Source organism: Manis javanica, chromosome 5, assembly GCF_040802235.1.
Source record: "Manis javanica isolate MJ-LG chromosome 5, MJ_LKY, whole genome shotgun sequence".
Lineage (NCBI taxonomy): Eukaryota > Metazoa > Chordata > Mammalia > Pholidota > Manidae > Manis > Manis javanica.
In genome coordinates this window covers 97,625,516-97,647,009 of record NC_133160.1, presented here as the reverse complement: position 1 = coordinate 97,647,009, position 21,494 = coordinate 97,625,516, and the positions used below count along the sequence as shown (strand labels likewise).

At 37.7% G+C, this 21,494-nt stretch overlaps 1 protein-coding gene across 1 annotated transcript in view; it reads left to right on the top strand.

The window, feature by feature from the left end:
• The first annotated feature begins 385 nt into the window (after nt 1–385).
• GRID2 (glutamate ionotropic receptor delta type subunit 2) overlaps nt 386–21,494 on the top strand; it is a 1,417,443-nt gene continuing 1,396,334 nt past the window's right edge. Inside the window, exon 1 of the mRNA XM_037020242.2 lies at nt 386–879. Coding sequence (XP_036876137.2) covers nt 792–879 — 88 coding nt within the window. The 5' untranslated portion in view covers nt 386–791. The remainder of the gene's footprint in view (nt 880–21,494) is intronic.

The following is a 21,494-nucleotide window of genomic DNA, read 5'->3' as shown; positions in this document are numbered from 1 at the left end:
CGGCTCCAAAAGCATCCTGCAGCCCGCGGCGGCTTCCCTCCGTCGGCCCCGCCGCTCGCGCCCGGCGCAAGTCCCCTGCCACCGCGCCCTAGCGAACCGGCTCCCCGGGCCCGCCTCGCCGAGCTCCGCTCCCCGCCTCGCGCAGAAAGGGAATTTTCTCTGCATTTCTAGCCGCATTACCTTGAAGTTCACTTTTACTACCCCTCTTAGAGAGGGCTTTTTCCCCTCCCTGCTGGAATCTGGCTGCTCCGCTTGGAATCTCCTAATTTCTCCTTTCCACTTAGATTTTATTTTGGCAGCGAAGACAACTGATTCTCTGCGGGCCGCGGGGCGGGGGCGGGGGGCTCCTCCGGCTGGGGGGAGGGGACATCCGGGGGAGGGTGGGTGGTGGTCTGCTGGAAGTTGCGGCGGAGCTGGGACCGGAGACCCGCGGCCCCAGCGCGGCGACGGGGATGGTCTGAGCTCCAGCCTCTCCCCCTGCCCGAGAGCAGCCGAGGCTGGATACATTTTTTAAAAACCAAACTGCAAACAACTCTGGCGATGCCAAAATTCCCCTCCAAGTGACACGGCTCTGCGAAGGAGGTTTCCTCAGCCTGGGCGCTTTCTTTTACTCGCTCTGCCCTCCTCAGCGACGATTAAGGGCTTTTCTCTGGTAGTAGGAATTTAGAAAGAAAAAGAAAAAGCTGCGCTAAACTCTACCGTGGCCTCAAACTCTTTGGACCGGGATAAAAAATATATATATATATTGAAAGAAAAACCATTCTGAAAGAGAACACCAGCATTAAGAGGAGATGGAAGTTTTCCCCTGGCTCTTGGTTTTGCTCGTCTGGTGGTCTCGAACCTGGGACTCGGCGAATGCGGATTCGATCATTCACATCGGTAAGAAAGACTGGTGCTGCCCGTGGGCACTTTTAAGGTTTGGGTTCACAAATGTTTCCCCAAAGGTTTCCCCTCCGCCCTGTGCGTGGCTGTTGGCGGGGTCTGGGGTCTATTGCCCCTTCCCGCCCCCCTTACCTCACACTTGTTCAGTGTTCTGGCAGGATGCGGGTGCCCGAACCTTGACTCCTGCTGTTGTTTCGTGGTGAACCGTGGAGTGCGGACTGAATGCGTGGGGGCCTCGAGTTTACCTCAGAGTACGTGTGCGCGGGCAGTGCGGGGGGATTCTTAGTGTGTGGGGAAGGGAAGTTTAATCGACTCTACCGTCCATATTCTTTCCCGGATGTACATCTGCTCCACTAAAAAAAAAAAAAAAATCTTGGGGGAACAGAGGAAGTGTCAACTGTGAGGTGAAAAGAACTGGGGTGGGAGGTGGGGGAAGCTCCCCTCAGATCGAACAGGTGGTTTTGCAACGTGAGCCGACTGCCTCAGCCGCAGCGCGGTGCGATGGTGACGGGGTGCTGCACGCGCCCCCAGCCTCCTATTCCCGTCCCCTCGGCTTTGCGGTACTCGCGCCGAGCCGCCGCGGCGGGGGCGGGAGGGGCTGGCGGCGGTATAGCCCCGGACGGGCAGCCGCGCGCCCGGCTGCCTCACACACGCTCCGCGGGCCTGACGCGGCGGCGAGACTGGCCCCGGGGCTCCTGGGAACCGCGGGGAGCGAGCGCGCGCGGGCGCCCCCGTGGGCGGCCTCTCAGACGCTGGCCTCTCCTCGCCGTCAACTCTTCAGTTGCTGCGCAAGGCCGAGAGCAAAGGCGTCTGGGCTGCGGTCGGCCGCGCGGCCCGACTCCAGGAAGGACAGCGGAACGTGCTCTGGACCCCACCTATCGGCACCCAGACGGGCCGGGACTTGGCCGCGGAGGGCGGCGGGCGGGAGCTCGCGTCATTATCATGCACAGCGCTCGCAGCTTCAGGCTCCAACTCTTCTCACTAGCTAATCTGTGAAAGCTGAGTGGAAGCTGGGCTCCTGCAGCCTTTTCCGCGTTAATGCGTCGATTTCCTTTTCGGAAATTCACGTCCGCGGGCCAGCAAGGTTCATTTACTGGGCTGAAGAGAGGCCCCTCTTGGGGAAATTTTCTGGGCACCGGAGTTTTATCTGTCCACATGGCTTGATGTTCTGCAAATTGAGGCGACAGATGGGTCGCAGCATCTACCCTTTGCGTCTACCTTCCGTCCCCGGGCAACACACACACACACACACACACACACACACACACACACACGCATACGCACGCACCCTCTGCACCCCCACCCCAGAGCCCTGCAAGGGGAAGCTGCTTCAGGTGGCTGTTGTGCCTGCCCAAGTGAGGGGCTTCTGTCTTTTCTGTGCGCCACAGTGGCCAGCCACTCAGCTCCAGGGGGCTCCCTCTCTTGGTCTCAGAGGCTGTCTTTGTAAACATGTCTGCCATCCTCTTATTTATATCAATAGAACCATATATGTCTCTGGGTAAGGGGTAATGAGGTCAGGATTCAGAAAACCTTGCTCTGATGCATTAAATAAATTAGTCACTAGATAGCTTGCCTAGAGATCACGTTTTGCCTGTGGGCTGACAGTGCCTGTGTTTCAGAACTTTTCAGGGAGAAATGATGGTTTTCACTGGTGGTATTAGCAGTGTTCTAAAAGAGTTCAGAAATGAGCTGTGCTTCTCTTAAAGAAATGACATACATTGATGTACAATTGTGAAAGACTGGAGCAGTATGCAGATATGTTATTATTGGACATTTACATTCATTTTTTTGATTAGAGGTTTCTTCCTTATGCTGCTCATTGCTCAGGAAGGAAGACTTGTGGATAAATGCCTGTTTTATTGCGTATTCTGTGGTCCACACGATAAATAACATTATTTGCAAACACCTACAGCTCTTTCTGTCCTTTATCAAATGAATACTATTTTGCAATGCAGTCTGGGCATTTGTTTCAAAATAGAACAGAACAGTTGTATTTTTTACTTTGAATTCTGTTGTGACATGGCCTGCTTATTTACCAGACCAAAAAAAAAAAATAACTATACAAATTACAGCTTTCTTTAGAAAGCTGGTTGTATGCATTAACAGTATATATCTATCTATATATATATCCTACTTAAATAGTTATTTCTCAATTAAGTTGATTTGAATTCAATTAGTACATTAGACAAGAGGATCAGCTTCTTTTACAGATTGCCTAATATTTCCATGAAGTTAGCAAATTCATGATTGTTTCAAATGTTTCATGTTTTATATTATGCTGAAAAAGATTACATCGCCCCCCAAAAAATAACCAAGGTTAATTTGTATGCACTTCAGAGGTTAAAAGTCTCTCCTGCTTCTACCTCCACCCCAGCCAAAGTATAATAAATTCAAAAGTGAATGCCCATATTAAAATTTTAAAGCGCCAGTTAATATTGATTGGATTAGTTTACTTGGTTGAATAGGAAAAGAGAATTAATTATCTTTAGGAGGTGATTGCTTTCATTTAAATATTTAATGTGAGAAATATGCTTATGGCCAATGTATTATTCTAGGACTAATGGGATGAATGAAAGTGATGAAACTGGAGTGAAAGTGAATATATCAACTCTAGGGATATAAGGAGATATGCAAAAATCAAAGGATTTATCAGCCTCATGTGATGTGTTCCAGTAGAAAGTAGGTGTAATATGTAGTTCAGGCAAGCTGCAAAGAAGAAAAGACAGTGCTTTGATAGGTTCTTTCAATAGTGACTCCTTTTGGTATTGAACCAAACTGTGTATGAAAACTTTTTCCATCCTTTGTTTCTCTTTGTTTTTACTTCATGCAGGTAATTTAATAAAATCAATTACATATTTTAAACTTTTATTAAACACATTAGTTCACTACAATGATGAGATATAATGTTAAACTCTAACGATTGAAATGGAAATGTATTTCAGTCAAAAATGCACTAATATTGTAATTACTTTGAATTTCTGTTAAATCGTATTTTAAAGATATTTGATAATTCTATATACTTGTTTAGTACACATGCACATACATATAGTGTTTAGAAATCAATCACCTCAATAGTGATCTTCTTTACTCCCCAAAGAAAAGGTGTTTTGACATATAAAAACTATGCAATTTTGACTTATGCTTCTACTTTGAGCCTGTGCATTGAGTAATTTCATCAGACCTACATTACTTGATTGCTTAGAAGTTTCCTAATGATCTTCATGCTGTAGGAAGAACCAAAAAGTCGTGAGTAGAATGCCAATGATACTGTGTTTTATGAGGCTATTCAGAAGTCGCTCTGATTTATGTAGCTAGAAAGCTCCAAAGTCTTTGAGATTAGCCACGCTGACTGCTATTTTCTTCATACGTAAGTCGTCCCTCACTCTTTACTCCATAAACACAACAGGAGTTTAGAGCACTGCTTTAATTAAGCAGGGATTAGGTGGCATTTCCAGTCAACTGCACAGTTTGTGTTTTGCTTCATATCTAATATGGAGGATCTCATGTTTTAACAGCTTAATGTATGCTCATTTCTTTATCTGGCTCCTGTGCACACAGAAGTGATTAAAATGAGCTATCCTCTGTTATATATCTCTAAAAGGGAACACTCGAACTCATTCATATGTCACAAAAATCACCAGTATGTTTTTGTCATCATGAAATACCTTATGCCAACAGGGATATATAGGAAGAATTTATTCATGTTTGTCTCTTAAACAAATAATGTATTATTTTCTGAGATCATAATCATCAACAATGACATACTTGAGAAACTTAAGACAATTCACAGAATGTTTTCATCATGAGAAAGTTCAAATTAAAGTACAAGATTGGTGGGGGAATAAAATGTGTCACCACATTAAAATCAATAATAGGTGTAAATTTAAAGCATTACTTTTCATTACTTCTGAACTATTTTATAAAATACAGAATGTAAAAGCATTTCCAAAAGATGTACAGTGTCTTCTACCAAAATGTTTCTTTTTCAGCTCTGCATGATTTGCATTAGCTAATGATAGTCCCCTGGAGTCATTAAGGACTCTGCACTGTCTAAGATATCTCAATGATTTAAGTTATCCTTTTATTATTTACAGTAGTTGCTTGTTGCCTAAATTATGGGTAACAGATGGTATAAAATTCTAGAAAGTATTAAGAAGTAGCTCCTGAATTTTAAATAAGGGCATAGTTTAGTTACTCTTTCCTGTATCATTAATACAGTTATGAAGCATTCTTCAGATGTGCATTAAGTTAGACAATGTTATTAATCAACAATATCAACTATGACATGACTAATAAGCCATTACACTAAGGACCTTTACTTTCTACTCCAACTGAAATATATGTCTGATAAATATCTCCAATAAATTTTTATTCAAATATGAATAAAAATCAAGATAATTAACTTTCAACTTACCCAGCTATAGAGACCAGTTGAGATTGTTAGGAATAATGGAAGATGTATGTATTTAATTCTAATCTCTAAGGCTAAATTTATCATACTGTGATTTTGTCTCAAAGGGATATTGTGATTTTAAAACTGTAGTTTTGAATCCAGAATTTCTTCTTTCACCTGCATATGTATTATTTTAGTATTAAAAAGTATAGTATTTCACATTGCTATTGAGTCTTCATGATACTTCAGATTATAGACAACATATTGGTAAGTAGCAATGTTTAGGCAGTTTTACTACAAATAATAATCTTTATTTGAAAATACATTTATGGCCTACAAAGATAGCTTTGCCATTAGGTGTCACTACATCTGAGCTATTCCTTTGTAGTCCTACTTGAAAGTCACATGAAATATCTTTTTAAACTATCAGAAAGAAATGGTATTTAATGAGGTTTGGGAAGCTTTAAGATACCGGTGGTTTTTATTTTCAAATCAGAAGAGAAAGCATTACCCCTGTCTCTTATTCCTGTAAGAATTTAATTCTAGGACGTATCAACACCTTCTATTCTCTAGATAAATTAAAATGCTAGATCTGATGATGTAAGTTTTTCAAAAATTAAAAATAGAACAATTATATTCTTAAGCTAATAGTTATTTTTTGTGGAAGAATCTAAGACACCAAGAAGGATACATACATGTTTAATAGTGCTGGTGTAAACAGACATTAGTGAATGGAGTTTGTTAAGCAGTTTCTTAACTCTAGTGATTCTGCTTGCCTATTTGATTTGAGTGCCCAAACTGATTGATTTTTGTAACATGAAACACACATACATGGAGCTATGAGAAAAATATACATGGGCACAAAACCAGATATATCTTAAAATGGTGCCAACAATTGAATTTTCACATGAATAATCATATATGTTCTCAGATAATTTGGGCCTGGTAATTATTAAGTTTTATATATTGTGTCAATCTCCTCCACACAAGCTACTCTCACTGCTGCTCCCAGCACCATAGGGTTTATGTTGTCATATAAAACCAGTGTCTATTATCACTTGGTAATTTTTCTGTTTATTTTATTTTTTTAAAGAGATAAAATCTTCCTTCTAGCATATCCTATTATAAGACTAATGGAGGATGAAATTTAGGTCAATTTTAATCTGATAAATTAGTTTAAACATTGGCGCAATCACATAATTAGAGAATGCAATACTAGGTAAAATGAATGAGCAGTTTCTCATATTGGTAGACCTTGCCCTGTGCCAATATTAATTAATAAACTAGTTGGAACAATGGATTATTAAACTCTCGGGGTAAAATTAAACTATCAGATAGTCATCTAAAGAATAAGGGAAAAATACTAAAGTAATTCTGGGATTGATTATTAAGAGGACATCTGTGGATTCAGGTCATTTAAACTAGTGAATTTTAGCATTTGTCTGTGCACACAGAGTTCAGATGAATGTGAAAAATGGGGATGTTAAGACAGTAAAAATTGTTCTAGATTAGAATTTAGAGGATTTGGGGCTAAGTAACAATTGTATCAATAGCTTATTGAACAATATTGGGAAGTTATTTATTTTCGTCAGTCCTCATTTTTATCAGCCCTAAGATAAGATTTAGACTAATGTTAATTTAAATTCTAAAATTATATGAACTAAAATGAAGATGAATTCCTATATTTGAGGAACTGGGAGAAGAGATACAGTCAAATGTTGTTCATATAGCTTTACTTAATAGGTAGGTTTAGAGTGAATTACAAAAACAAAAATACAGGGGAAATAAATGGAGCATAAAACCTTTAGTCACTCCATTAAGGACCCCTTAAAATTTGAATTATTCATAATATATTTGTTGATGAGCTGTTCTAGATGACTCCAGTATCAGATTGAGAGAGTTGGATTTGTTTTTGTTTAGATTTTATTTTGTCTAGTGTTAATACTAAGGTGTGACATTCAGGGCTAGTCTCATAGTACTCACCCCATACTAGTTTACATTAAGGCTCACTGGAGAAATTAGTAGTCATCTTCTAACAAGCATGGACTTTACAGCCTTTAGAATTTAAAATCTCTAAGCATACTGGCATATTAGCATATGCTTGGTATCACTCAAGAATGTAAAGTATATAAGAAATAGCAAGTGTTTTTTCAATGTTTTTCATAGTTTTAGATCCCTGCTTCATGTGTTCTGGCTTTTAACCTACTGCTGTTCAACAAATGGTCATCTGTGTGAAACTGAGGCTGAGTTGACCTATGAGTGAATGGAGAGGGAAGCCCAGAGACAAGCATGAGAAGCTAAGTACCAAAACACTGGCCTGTATGTGTTAAAACATTTCTAAATCACACTGTAGTCAAGTTACTTATTAACAAATATTTATGCTCATGAAAAAATATCAAGTATTTAATTTTACCAAAATTACAATTCTTACATTTTTTTTCTTCACAAATAATTCAAAGTACTATTGTTAAAATAAATAATCTAATTTTATTGCTCTTGTGTGCTCGATTTTTCCTACATAATCTTAAAAAGGTCTTTGCATCATTATCAATATCACTGTAATTTTAGAAATTAATATTCCTGAAATTACAGGGTAAGGTAGGCATTACTACTAACCTGAAGTATGTGTGCTAATTGGGAGAAGGTTCTTTAATTCAACAAACATTTATTCTGAACCTACTGTCTATGAAGTACTGTTTTTAGGCCCCAGATAAGCTAAGTCTGCATTTAAGGGACTTAACATTCTCATTGGGGAGGCAACCAGATAATAAAATGTTGTAATGTCTGGTGATGCTTTGAAGAAAAATGAGGGAATGGCTGATGCTGTTTTAAATAGGGTGTTCTGTTAAGACCTCTTTAAGGAGGTGATCATAACAATAGAGACTTGGCTCAAAGAAAGGAAGTGAGCCATGTAGGTATCTGATGAAAAATGATTTCAGGCAGAGGGTGTAGCAAAAGCAGTGACCATGAAACAAGATACTAAAGAATCTGCTTCATTTGTTAAAGGAACTTCTTGAAAATCAGTGTGGAGTAAATCCGGAGTTCAGTGAGCAAAGCAGGAAGAACGAGAAAGTAAGGTCTGAGTAACAATTTGTGAATACCATGTAGGGGCTTATAGGTCATGATAAGGTATTTAGATCTTCTAGGTATATAAGAAGCCCTCTGAAGGGTTGAGATCAAAGGCATGACATGGAATGATTCATTTTTTGAAAGATAATCTCTGCTTGTGTGGAGTGATTAGAGTAGAAATATGAAAATTTGTTTGACAATAGTGAATTGGACTAAGTTTGGGCTGAACAAGATGAGTAATTGTCAGATAGTGGATGTATTTTGAACATAAAGAAACAGATTATTCTGATCGATTGTCTGGCTGGGAGAAATCCAGGAGAGATAAAGAGGCTTCCAAGATATTTTGCCTGAACAGGTGGGTGAAGTATGTTACTATTAACTAAAATGGGAAACTCGGGTAATGAGTGAGTTTTTAGATATAAATAAAAATTTGCAGCTATTAAATTTAATATCGCTGTTAGACATAAAATATGAGAATTTAAGTTGCAGTTCATTATGTGAATCTGGAATTTAGGGGGTGGTTCGGGATTTGAGCTGCACATTTGGAATACATCATTGTAGATATGGTCTTTAAAGGGAGCAATGGGAGCAGGGAAGATCATTTAAGGAATAACTGTGGAGAGAGAACTCCAAGACTGTGCTGTGGGACTTTCCAAAATGTAGAGGTCAGGGAGAGGGAGACAATTCAGGAAAAAAGAAAGATGAGTGGTCTGAATTAGAAAGAAACTACGAGTGTATTGTTCTGGAAGTCAAGTGAGGAAAACATTTCAAGGAGGAAATGAGAAACCCTGTCAAATTTTATGGGGAGAAACTGAGATTTGACTAAGTTTGTAAATGTTGAGGACAAAGGTGAATGATGAAAGTGCTTTTTGTTGACTGGAGGTGACACAATAGTGATTGGGGGATTCAAAGATTTAATGGGATTGAGGAACTCTTGAGTTTTTCCATAAAGTAGAATAAAACAATGGTAGGGGTGGGACTATGAGATGAAGGGTGCGTTTTGTGTTTAAAGTTGGGAATTGAGATATATATGGCAAATTTTTAAAAGTTCAATTATAAGAACATTTTCAGTAGGAGAATTTAAAATAAAATATACCTTTTTTTCCAAACCTGTTTGATTCCTGAGATTGGATAGCAGGTGTGTTAGAATAGCACTGTTTTAAATTTTTGTTTGTTTTTGTTTTTTGTTTATTTTTTCAGTTGTTTTTTGTTTTGTAATCTTGGATCAAGTGATACTGCATCAAAGCCACTGAAACTAGTCAGAGAAGCTTAGATGTCCTCTCTGAAATAGATTCTGTTAGTTATTCTATATTTTTGCTTCATTTAGTTTCCCAGGTGAGTGCTCAAATTTAGATAGAAATTTCTTACCTGAAATTATAAGTACATTATACCTTAAGGACTATTGCTGTACCATTATAAATAAAATCAACATTTAGTCTTTTAGTAGCATATTAATTTTAAGATCATACAATATTCCTATCTGATGAGTGGTGTCAAAATACATAAAATCCTCTTGTTAAAATAGATATGTTTAAACTAATTGTAGATTTTCTCTAAGTAAATTCTATGTATTTGACTTACTTAAAAAATCATTTTGGAAAAATTAAAAAGAATATAATAATTTTATAAGGCAACGCATAAGATTGCCACAAAGAAATTAGATAGATGAAAGAAATTCATATGATACTAATTTTCAGTGACACATTTAAATATTTCCTTTTATGGAACTTTCACTTCTATTTGTGCTATACCATGGCTGACAGATCTTTAGTCATAGGTGAAAATGAGGAAAGGAAATGCTCTACATTTTCTAATCTCAGAATTTAGCTTTCTGAAAATGAGTTGTAGTTCTTTCATTGGTCTCCTATTAATACACACGTAAGTATGTATATTACATTGATTTTGCAGCTAAAATAAGTATATATTAAAATGAGTGCCAATAGCAGGGGAATTACATTTTTTCTATGTTCCTTGTCATTGCCAGTGCTATACCCTCTATAAAAACATTTTTCTTATGGAAACAATGTAATATGAATGTGACGTGGTTGTTTCTGCTTGGTTACATCCATTAATTAGTGTGTAAACATGGAATACATGACCAGTGAGCAAATAGGAGTCCTATGATTTGGGTACAGCAATGACTGTAAAACAAGCTGTAATGCTGATGCTGAGGAATGTAATCAATGAAATATATAACATCAAAAGATATTTTAAACTTGCTAGTTCATAACTTCCTTGGGTGGTGAAATGCAATCATTTGCAGGAAATACCTAGCTTATTTAAATCCAAATTTAAGTTGGAATGGCCACCTAAAATTGGTGAAGTGCTAGGTATACTTAATCTTGAGATCAGTGGCAGGCCCCCATCTTCCCACCCCCCCCAACCCAGCAGCACATTTTAGATAGGCTTATTATTTTAAAAAAGAAACTTTGTGTCATACCTTAGCAACTAAAGGAGGATAAGAGAGTCAGTCCTGTTGTTCTGTTGCATGTTGCTTAAGGTGAATGAAAATCTAGAAGACTGATTCTTCTGAAAAATCTCCAGTCTGACAACAGAGAAAATTTAGTGATGTTGTGGCAATTACCATTACTCATCAATGTCCAGATTTCTTTGTGATTTTTATTAATGGTGATAACAGGAAACTAGTGAATTTTCATTTTAGATATACCAGCACCTCTCAGCATAGCCCAAAGGAAGCATAGCCTTTATGAAAATAATTATAAATTTCTTCTTAATGATATTGTTTAAAAAATTTAATCCCTCATTATTAAAGGTGGTGGATCATGCACAGAGAGATTACTCTTTGTTCATTGGTGGTATAGTCATGCTGGGGTTTGGACATTTTTTATAATTCATTATTTTCAAACTGAGACATCATGATCTACATCCTCATATTCCATTTTCAGAAAATATACTTTTAAGGTTACATGAAAATCATAACATGACCTTTTTTGGATTCAAGAAATGTTTATTGAGCAAGCACCTATTATGAGCAAGTACTCACACAGGACATCTTTACCATTCTTTAGAAATTTCTAAGTATATCTGCATCCTGAGATAATATCGCAGTATTAAGAAGCTGAAGGTAAAACAATTCAGGACTCACAGGTGGATGACTATGGTCCACTACAGCCCCAGAGATAGTGATATTTTACTAAGTGCCATCTTTATGGTGCACTTAAGGTACCATAAAGGAAACATACATTTTAGAAAAAAATATTAAGAATGGGATAAGGAGATTGCCCCTTACAGAAGGTCTTCATTTGTAATAGAAATCTCTTTACTCAGCTTTCTGATGGTTGATCATTCACCTTGTTGTACCTATAGACTACAGAGTCAATACAATCATGCAATAGTCCATGCTGAGGGAAAGTCTTTACACTTGCCTCATTTCCTCTTCTTTCTTTTTTTTTCTTTTTTCTGTAAATGCCAGTAGTTATGTTATAAGGTCAAGTAAAGGAGGATGTGGCTTTAAGACCCAGTTATTCTGTGATTAATAAAGCTAATGAGATCCTTTCTAAATTTAATGCCGTATATTAGGTTTCTTGGTTATGGAGCAAATAAATTACATTTTCTTTTAGTTTTAAAGTTAGTAGTATACTACTCTTTCAGATTATCAATCTGTACTTTCTTCTATATATATAAAACATGAAAATGATAGTTTTATACTGTAGCAAACAAAAGGGGAAAATTACCTCACAGGAAAAATAGAATTAGTTACTTTTATTTTTTGTATTGAGGTATAGTTGATATATATATTCTGTTGGTTTCAATAAAGTTACTTTTAAAAGTGGAAAACATATTTATACCAACTTTTAATTATGTAGGTATAATTGAGAAAAGGGAAAACACTGAAAATTGAAAATAACAGTTTAAAAACTAACTGGCTCATAGTTATATTTTTCTCCACAAGAGTTCTTGTTATGGTTGATAAGCAGTCAATAAATAGCAAAACTGGCTACTCTGATTCTTTCTTTTTATTTTTCCTGCCCATCCTTCAGTGGCAATGCTAATGAGCAGTGAAATGGCCAAAAGCAAGGAGGACAGAGCAGAGGGTTTTAGATAACTCATAAACCGGAAAATCAGCCTCTGAATGCTTATATGCACTGGCTTGCTGAGAAGAAATAGTTTTGGTTTCTTAAAATATTGCCAAGATCCTGAAGATAGAACTTGCTCTTGGCTGCTGAGCTTGTAAAAGGTTGATGCTTCCAGGCCAAAGAGGAATACTCTGAATGACACAGGGTGAGGACGGAATAAAGAATATTATTGGGAAGAGTGCCCTTCAGGGGTAATGCTGCTGAAAGCTGGGACCCTTGTGATTAGTTCAGTTTTGTGGCGTGTCTGTGGTGATTTTTAAAAAGAACATATGTGGATTTCAGCTATCCTTCTTTAGGTGATTACATATGAAATGTGCTGGATTGGCATTCCTATCAATATACGCTGTATACTGAACATCTACATTGTAAATTGGCTTCTAATTGATGCTATATTATAGATCATAAAGAAGAATTTTAATATTACACTTTTAAAAAAGAAATTATGAAGCACATGGTAGTGATAAAAAAAAGTCTGGCTGGTGGTTAATTGAGGGGAAAAGGGAAATGATGTGATTAAAGAGAGGTACATTGTTTTAACATTATTAATTATGTCTTATTAAGCTGCATGGTTGCTACACAATTATGGATTTCATATATGTATTCATATATATTTGCAAGCAGTGATCTATCTATATTCATTGTGTGTGTGTGTGTATATATATATATATATATATATATACACACAAAATATAGATATATATTTCTTTGTGAATAATAATTTGTCTGCTGTTGCTTGTACTCACCACAAAATCTACTGGTTCAGTTCCGGTCCACTATGGTTAAGGAAATAAGGTATGATGCCTTTTACACCCCATCCACCACATAGGGTGGCTCAGTCCCCAATCTTCTTTGGAGTACTTGTAATATGCCTGCATCATTAAATGGCAATTCAGAAGTCTGTGTTCAAGCATGGTGCTCTCTGGAGGGATTCAACAAGGAACTCACTTTCTCTGTCATTTAGAATCTTGTCTTTGAATTTTTGCTTTTGCTTTAGTATGGACATATAGTGTCCTTAAGTTTTCAAGTGAGAGGGAAGAAAGGAAGGAATAGAGAGAGAGAAGAACCAGGTTTATGCTATAAGAAGTAGTTTGGGATATTCCGTGTTTTTAAAATTTTATAATTTGTGTTTAAAATGATAAGGTATAATACCTTTGAAATTGATATTACAGTAGCTTTAGCACCTTCTACCTCATCCTTGGGGAAGAAAGTATGAACAATTCTTTTATAAAGTATCATTAGAAATATGCCAAGAAGAACTTTTTTCTTAATCTTACATAAATGTTATTCTTAGCTTATAGTAATTGATAATGAAGCTAATTCACCTAATTGATATTTTGATATTTTAATATTAAATGTTCTTTACTCTAAATACAAACTAAGATATTATGTGCTACAGTGATAAGCAGATAAAGAGCTTCTATTAGTTTCATGATGTGGCACTTGATTGAATTTACGGTGGAATAGTTCATTTTAATTCATTTAAGTCAGAAGGAATGAGGAGAAAAGCTTCTACAAAACTACTTTGGAGGCAGAGAAGTGGTTATTTTTCCCTAGCTTTATTGAGATGTAATTGACATGTAACATTGTGTGATTTTTAACGTGTACAACTGACTCGATACATCTGTATGTTGCCACTGGATAGCATTAGCTAGCACACCTCGATTGTATCACATAATTACTATTTCTTTTCTGTGGTAAGAACATTTAAGATATATTCTTTCAGCAACATTTGGGTATATAATAATATATTAGCTATAATCACCATGCTGTGCATTAGATCCCAGAACCGTTATTCTTATAATGAAGTTTGTACCCTTTGACCAGTATCTCCAAATTTCCTCCAAACCCTAGCCACTGGTAACTACCACTCTACTGTCTCTCTGAGTGCAGCTTTTTTAGATTCCACATATAAAGCTGTCACAGTATTTGTCTTTCTTTGACTTATTTCACTTAGCATAATACTCTCAAGTTTCATCCAATTTGTTGTAAATATCAGGATTTCCTTTTTTCCATGGCTTAATAATTCCATTGTGTGTTTGTGTGTCTGTGTGCATGTCCAAACACATATATACATACCACATCTTTATTCATTCATTTCTTGACAGTTGTTTCCATATCTTGGCTGTTGTGAATAATACAGCAATGAACATAAGAGTGCAGATATCTTGAGATCCTGATTTCAGTTCCTTTGGACGTATACCCAGAAGTGGGATTGCTAAATCATATGGTAGTTCTGTTAATTTTTTGAGAAACCTCCATACTGTCTTCACTAATGGGTATACTAATTTACATTCTCCCTAACTGTACACCAGAGTTCCCTTTTCTCTACATCCTCAACAACACTTATCTGTGATATTTTGATAGTAGCCATGTTAACAGGTGTGAGTTGATATCTCAGTGTGGTTTTGATTTGCATTTCCCTAGTAATTAGTGATGGTGAACATCCTTTCAGTATCTGTTGGCCATTTGAATGTCTTCTTTGCAAACTATTTAGTTACTTGTCCCATTGTTAACTGAATTTTGTTACTGCTTATATGTATGTATGTATGTATGTATGTATGTATGTATGTATGTATGTATATATACATTTTGCTGTTGAGTTGCATGAGTTCTTTGTATATTTTGGATAGTAACCCCTATCAGATACATTATTTGCAAATATTTTCTTCCATTTGTAGTTTGTCTTTTCATTTTGTGGGTTGGTTCTCTTGTTTTGCAGAAGCTTTTTAGTTTGATATAGTCCCAATTCTTTATTTTTTATTTTGATTTTTGTGCTTTTGGTGTCATACCTTGGAAATCAATGACAAAACCAATGTTAAGGAGTTTACTCCCTATATTTTCCTTTAGGAGTTTTATATATTCTTTTAGGTGTTCTACAATTTCTTCTAGGACTTTCAGGCTTATGTGTAAGTCTTTAAATCCATCTTGAGTTAAGTTTTGTGAGTGGTGTAAAATAAGGGTCCAATTTCATTTTTCTGTGTGAAAACCTAATTTTTCCAACACCATTTTTTGAAAAGACCTTCCCCATTGAGTATTCTTGGCCCCTTCATCAAATATTAGTTGACGGTAATTCTGTACTTGAAATTCTGTTCCATTGATCTATATGTCTCTTTTATGTTGGCACCATACTGTTTTGATTCCTGTAGCTTTGTAGTATAGTTTTAAATCAGGACATGTGATGCCTCTGGTCTTGTTCTTCTTTCTCAGAATGGCTTTGATTCTTCAAGTTTTTTGTGGCTCCTTACAAATTTTATGATTGTCTTTTCCATTTCTGTGAATAATCTATTGGAAAATTGATAGGGATTACATTGACTCTATAGATGGCTGTGTGTAATGTGGAATTTTTAACAATATTAATTCATCCAATTCATGAACATGGGATAGCTTTCTGTTTATTTGTATCATCTTTGTTTTCCTTCATTAAAATCTTGTAGTTTTAAGTGTACAGATCTTTCACCTTCATGATTAAATTTATTCACAGGTATTTTGGTTTTGATGCTATTATGAATGGAGTTGTTTTCTTAATTTTTCTTTCAGCTGTTTTATTGTTAGTGTATAGAAATGGAACTGTGTTCTGTATGCTGATTTTGTATCCAAATACTGCTGATTTATTGAATTTGTTGATTAGTTCTAGCAATTTTGGGGGAGATTCTTTAGCATTTTCTATATATAAGATCATATTTTCTGCAAAGACAATTTTACTTCTTCCTTTCCTATTTTGATACCTTTTAATTCTTTTTTATGCTTCATTGCACTGGCTAGGACTTCTAGTACTATGTTGAATAGAAGTGGTGAGAGTGGGCAACCTTATTTTGTTCCCAATCTTAGGCAATAAGCTTTCAGCCTTTCACCATTGAGTATGATGTTGTCTGTGGATCTATCATATATAGCCTTTATTATGTTAAGGCATGTTTGTTGAGGGCTTTTTTTTAATTATGAAAAGAAAATATATTTTGTCAAATTATATTTCAGATATATTTCAGGCTATTTTAAAATCTTGGGTCAACCAGGCTGATAGCCTCAGGATTAGCAGGGGAGATGCTCAGGCCAGCTATTAGCTTCTTGAGGTTGATAAAGTACCTAGAAGTTACCCCTTGGGAAATGGTTATCTTTCTTTTTTGGTGCTGTTGAGGTTGTATTTCTTGGTTTCCCTTCCAGGACACAGTTGAGAAACAGTAATACTGGCACGCAAGAGGGAAACCGATGTTAAGGTACTCAAAGACAACATTTTATCTTTTTGAATTCCAAAGACTCTCACACCCTGGAAGACCATGGAGAGTTAGGAAGTATTATATTGATTGTTATAACCCCGTATCTGCTTTCAAAACCTTACTTTCTCGATTTTAATTGGGAGCAATATCAATATCTCCCACTTTGGCTGGGTCATTTTGAGGCTGAAAAACCATTACTTGTATAAATATGTTTATTTAATCACAAAATATATTGTGAATATAAGAAGTGAAATATTGGATTGCTACTTCTGTGTTGCTGGTTTTCAAGTATGCCCAGATTAACTTTTAGGGATTAGAAAACTGATGTCAGAATTCACATCAGTTTTCTATTCTTCAGTAAAGTATAATAATTATAATTACCTTCCTTCCCCAAAAAACTCGAGACTCAATTATTTTCATTTTGAATGAAAAAAAAATTAACTGTCGCTAGTATAAATTATTTTATAAATTGGCTTACATTGAGAAAAAAGAAGTTTGTTCACCACTGTCACGAGAAAGCAATATTCGGCAGGGACATGTTGTGGCCAAAGCCATGGTGTTATGAAGTAATCTAGCAGAAGAGGGAAATGGCAAGTTACAGTGGGTGATATGACAAGAGAGGAGACTAGAAGTTAGGGAGATCCCTATGAGATCTATGAGAATTCTCCAAATAATTTAGGCTAACAGATGCCCAGCTTTGTGTTTATAAGATCTTTATAATGGAGACCAGTAAGAAGACCTAGGTGTGTGTTGGTGAAGGGCTATGCCAGGCAAATGGGAATGTAGAAGAGAAGTTGCTGGAGAGCAGCTAAAGAGCTTGGATCCACTGTCCTGGTCATTCTTTAGAAGTGGGAGTAAAGGAGGAAAATCAGTATCATTCTTGAGTACAGTTTTGAGAGACTGTGTGGATGTGGATGTTATTCATCAACGTAGGAAACAGAGAAAGTGTAGAGAAACTGATTTCAGTTTGAACTCAGATTTATTTCAGCATGACTGTTCAGTGTCATATCCCAGAGAGCAACTTCCCAATAATCCCTTTCCTAAGTCAGATGGAGAAAAGGTCGTTCTCCAAATTGATCAGTCCTGTTTTGATCTAAAAAAGGAAACCAGTGTTTTTCTGATCATTCTTTCCTAACTTTTCCCTCAGATCCAATGCTAAAATTGTAATTTCCTACTTAAAATGTGAGCCATTTAAAATATTTTTTAGCTGCTTATATTCAGAAAATAGTAATTTTACAGCAGCAAAAGCCTTATGATATTTTGTTCCTGTGTGTCCTTATTTATTAGTTCAGGATGATTAATTCTAATTATTTTTGACCTTTTAAAATGTTAATATGAGTTCCAAAGTTTGGGACTAATATTAAGAGACAAGTTCTGTTAATTTATTTGATATCCATTTCCAATCAAAACAATTTTAAAATAGAAATGCTCTTTGATAAAATTATATGTTATCAAAGGTAAAATAAAAATATAATAATTTGTTCTTCATGATTGCTTTCCTAGTTTCATATTGCAAGTAGAATTTTCATATCTAAATCAATAGAAATACATGGAAGGGTAAACATATTTCTGTAGAATTTGTATTGTTTAATTACATGTTATCTGCAAATATAATTAGCTGAAGGGGAAGAAAAGTGTACTGCTTCGATGCAGACACAAAGCCTGAAATAGTATTCAGGTCCTATTTAGAACATGCTAAAGGAATCTTGTTGGGACTTCAGGCTTCATTTTTTAGTGTCTCAGAAGACTCTGCTTCATAGTTAATGATCTGTGTTCTCACATATGAAATGTTTGCAAACACTGATCTGCAATCAGAAGCATGGGAAAACAGAGGCAGTATGCCTGCATGTGTGTGAAAATGTTGGTTGAACTGAGGAATAGTGTAACTCCAGGGGAAAAATACGTTTCCAGCTTGGGGCAAATTACCTTTGAAGCTGAAATCAGTCAAAGAGAGAAATGAAGTGGGCGAAACTCATTTATTCCTTACAAGCAGTCGTCCACTTCTGTTCACCTGTGTCTCTCGCAACCCAGCTGAAAAAAGGGACCCTACCCAACCTCTCCAGTCCAAATATGCCCTTGCTCCCCCTTGTAATTACCTTACTGATATGAAGATGGACTACTTCTCTCCACTCCTTGGAAACACCTACTGATAAGGAGATGCACTAAGGCTAGGTGAGAGATTCTGGAAATATTGCAATTTTACCCACAGCCCACGGCTCCAGAAATCTCACCTCACAATCTACTCACTCCCTATCTTCTGCAGTGGCCCCTGTACAAGAAAACTGGAGCACTGTTATCAGACTAATAACCTACAATAGAAACAGTAATAACATCATGATAATCCTCAAGCTGGAGGATTCAACTAAATTCAAATCCTATGCAGATTTAGTCTATAGCTCACCCATTCCACAGGTGGTCAGTAGCTGAATGGGTAGGGAGTTTAGAGCAATCATCATGTGGCAGCTGCAACCAGTAGACAGGTCTGGGCCACAGGGACTGTAGAAGAAAATAACCATAAGGATGATAAGATATATATTTTAATGACACAAGCCTAGGCAAATCTTGTCCATCAGGTAGGATGCGTGCAAGAGAGTGGTCCTATGATAGGACAGTGGCATGAATGGGATCTCATCCTGGTCTAGTATACCAGACCTTTGCCTCCTTTCCCCCCCCCCATCCCACCCATGGGAGTTACAGATAGGTCAATATATAGGGCTACAGGAAGTCCATGCACTGGACATAATGATAAAACAAAACTTCCCCATAAGATGCTCTTACCTCCCAGACATTTTGGGTACACTACAGTGATCTCTGGGGGCTCTGCTGTTATTCCAGGAACACACAGGAGGACAGTTTTCATACCTTTTACCCAAGGTGCCAGAAGGGCCAGCCATTGCTGGTCCATGTGTTGAAATGTCCAGGGCCACATCCACTCAACAGAGTCTCCAGGGTTTAATGCAGCTGGGGCTGGCAGCAGGATATTGCTCTGCTGGCCATATCCTGGCTTCAATAACTCCTCTTTGGTTTGCACATACACTTGTATAGGTGAGGCAGCAGTGTGTGTTTGCATGTCTGTGAGGCCGAAAGCTCCTTTTTGGGGCTTCTCATTCAAAAGCCATAGTACTAACCATAAGTGAACTGACTAGCGCTGTAGACTATTGGTGTCTGACTTTGGGCCAGATTTCAACAAACCATTGTACCTCTCTATCATGCCTGCCCCATTAGGGTTATATGGTACATGAAACTTCCACTTTATTCCTAATTGCTGCACCCATTCTTGTAAATCATGTCCAGTAAAGTGGGTTCCTTAATTGCTCTCAATCACCAGCGGCCAGCTATAGCTGCAAAGAGATGCTCTAGGCCCCTTTTGGTCATTTTCTGATTTCCATGACATGCAGGAAAAGAAACCAACAGGCCAGTAGCTGTGTCCACACAAGTCATAGCATACCAATATTCTTCTGATATGGACAAAGGCCCAATATAGTCTATCTGCCTCCTGACAAGGGGTATTGGCCCTTTTACTGTTGTCTCATGTTGTGGTGAGACTCAATGTAAGTCCCTCTTAGAGCACACAACGCACTCCTTCTGGGCTCTGCTGACTTCTTCAAAGGTTAATGGCAAGCCTCAATGATGGGCTACAGCCCACATTGTCTTTTGTCCTGTGTGCAACAAATGCTGAAGTAACCATTGGGCTACATCAGAGGCAGACTTTTCTCCTAGCCAACACCCCTGGGCCAAGGTGTCTGCTTCATCATTCCCTGGGGGTGCCAAAGGCAATAGCCAGTCAAATGATATATAGTAACAGTTTTAGTCTGACTAGAGGCCCATAGGTCTTGCCACAACTTTTGCCTCCAAAAGGGCCAGTGACCAAATATCTAGTTGGCATGGTACCATGTCAGTATATGGTACAGGTCAAGCCCTGATAGATGGCCAAGCTGTCAGTGCAGACAACTATAGGGGAGGGTTCCTGGGTGATCATGAGCCATATGGCCTGGAACTCAGCCCATTGGCTGCCCTTCCCCTCTCCATCCTCCATCCATATTGTTTCAGTCTTAGGATGGAAAGCCACAACTCTCCATTTTGGGGGCTGCTCATGACTGGAGCCATCTGTATACCAAGGATCTTCAGGTATAGAGGCTTTTCCCTCCTGATAAGGACTCTTGGCTACCAATGGTTCAAAAACAAGTTCTTCCTCCATTCCACTGGTATAAGTCACTAGCTCCAATAAGCATTGGAGTTCTCCACTTAAGGGGCTAGTAGAGAGGGTGCTACACTGCTGTAAATATGCACCCCATTTGGCCAGTGTAGGCATTTGTGCCATGCCACTCCGTGGCCTTTGGTTCCAGTCTCGCACCCACCCCGTGACAGGATAGGTGGAGTTGGTTGGAGCTGTTCCAGTAATGGGCTCTGTAGCTAGCAAGGCATGGTACATAGAAGCCAGTTGATTCTCTATCAAAGTGTACTGGACCTCTGCTCCTTTCCATAGTTTTGACCAGAATCTATTAGATTGGCATTTTCATTCAAGCCACTGCCAAAGGCCCCATCCTTAACTATCATAGGTTACATGAACATCTAGTTCACAGGGCCTCGGTGGGTCCATTACACTCAAGGTCTGCATGGCCTTGACTGCTCACTTAGCAGAACTAAAAGCAGCTGCACATGTTTCATCACAGTTCCACCTGATGCCCTTTCATACCAACCAGTATAAGGACTTCAGAATTTGTGCCAAGTGTGGGATAAACACTCTCCAGTAGCCCAAAAGACCAAAAAATTCTTGTAAAACTGCCACAGTGGTTGGGGTAGGGAAAGCCTGGACCTTGTCTATGACTGCTTCAGGAATAA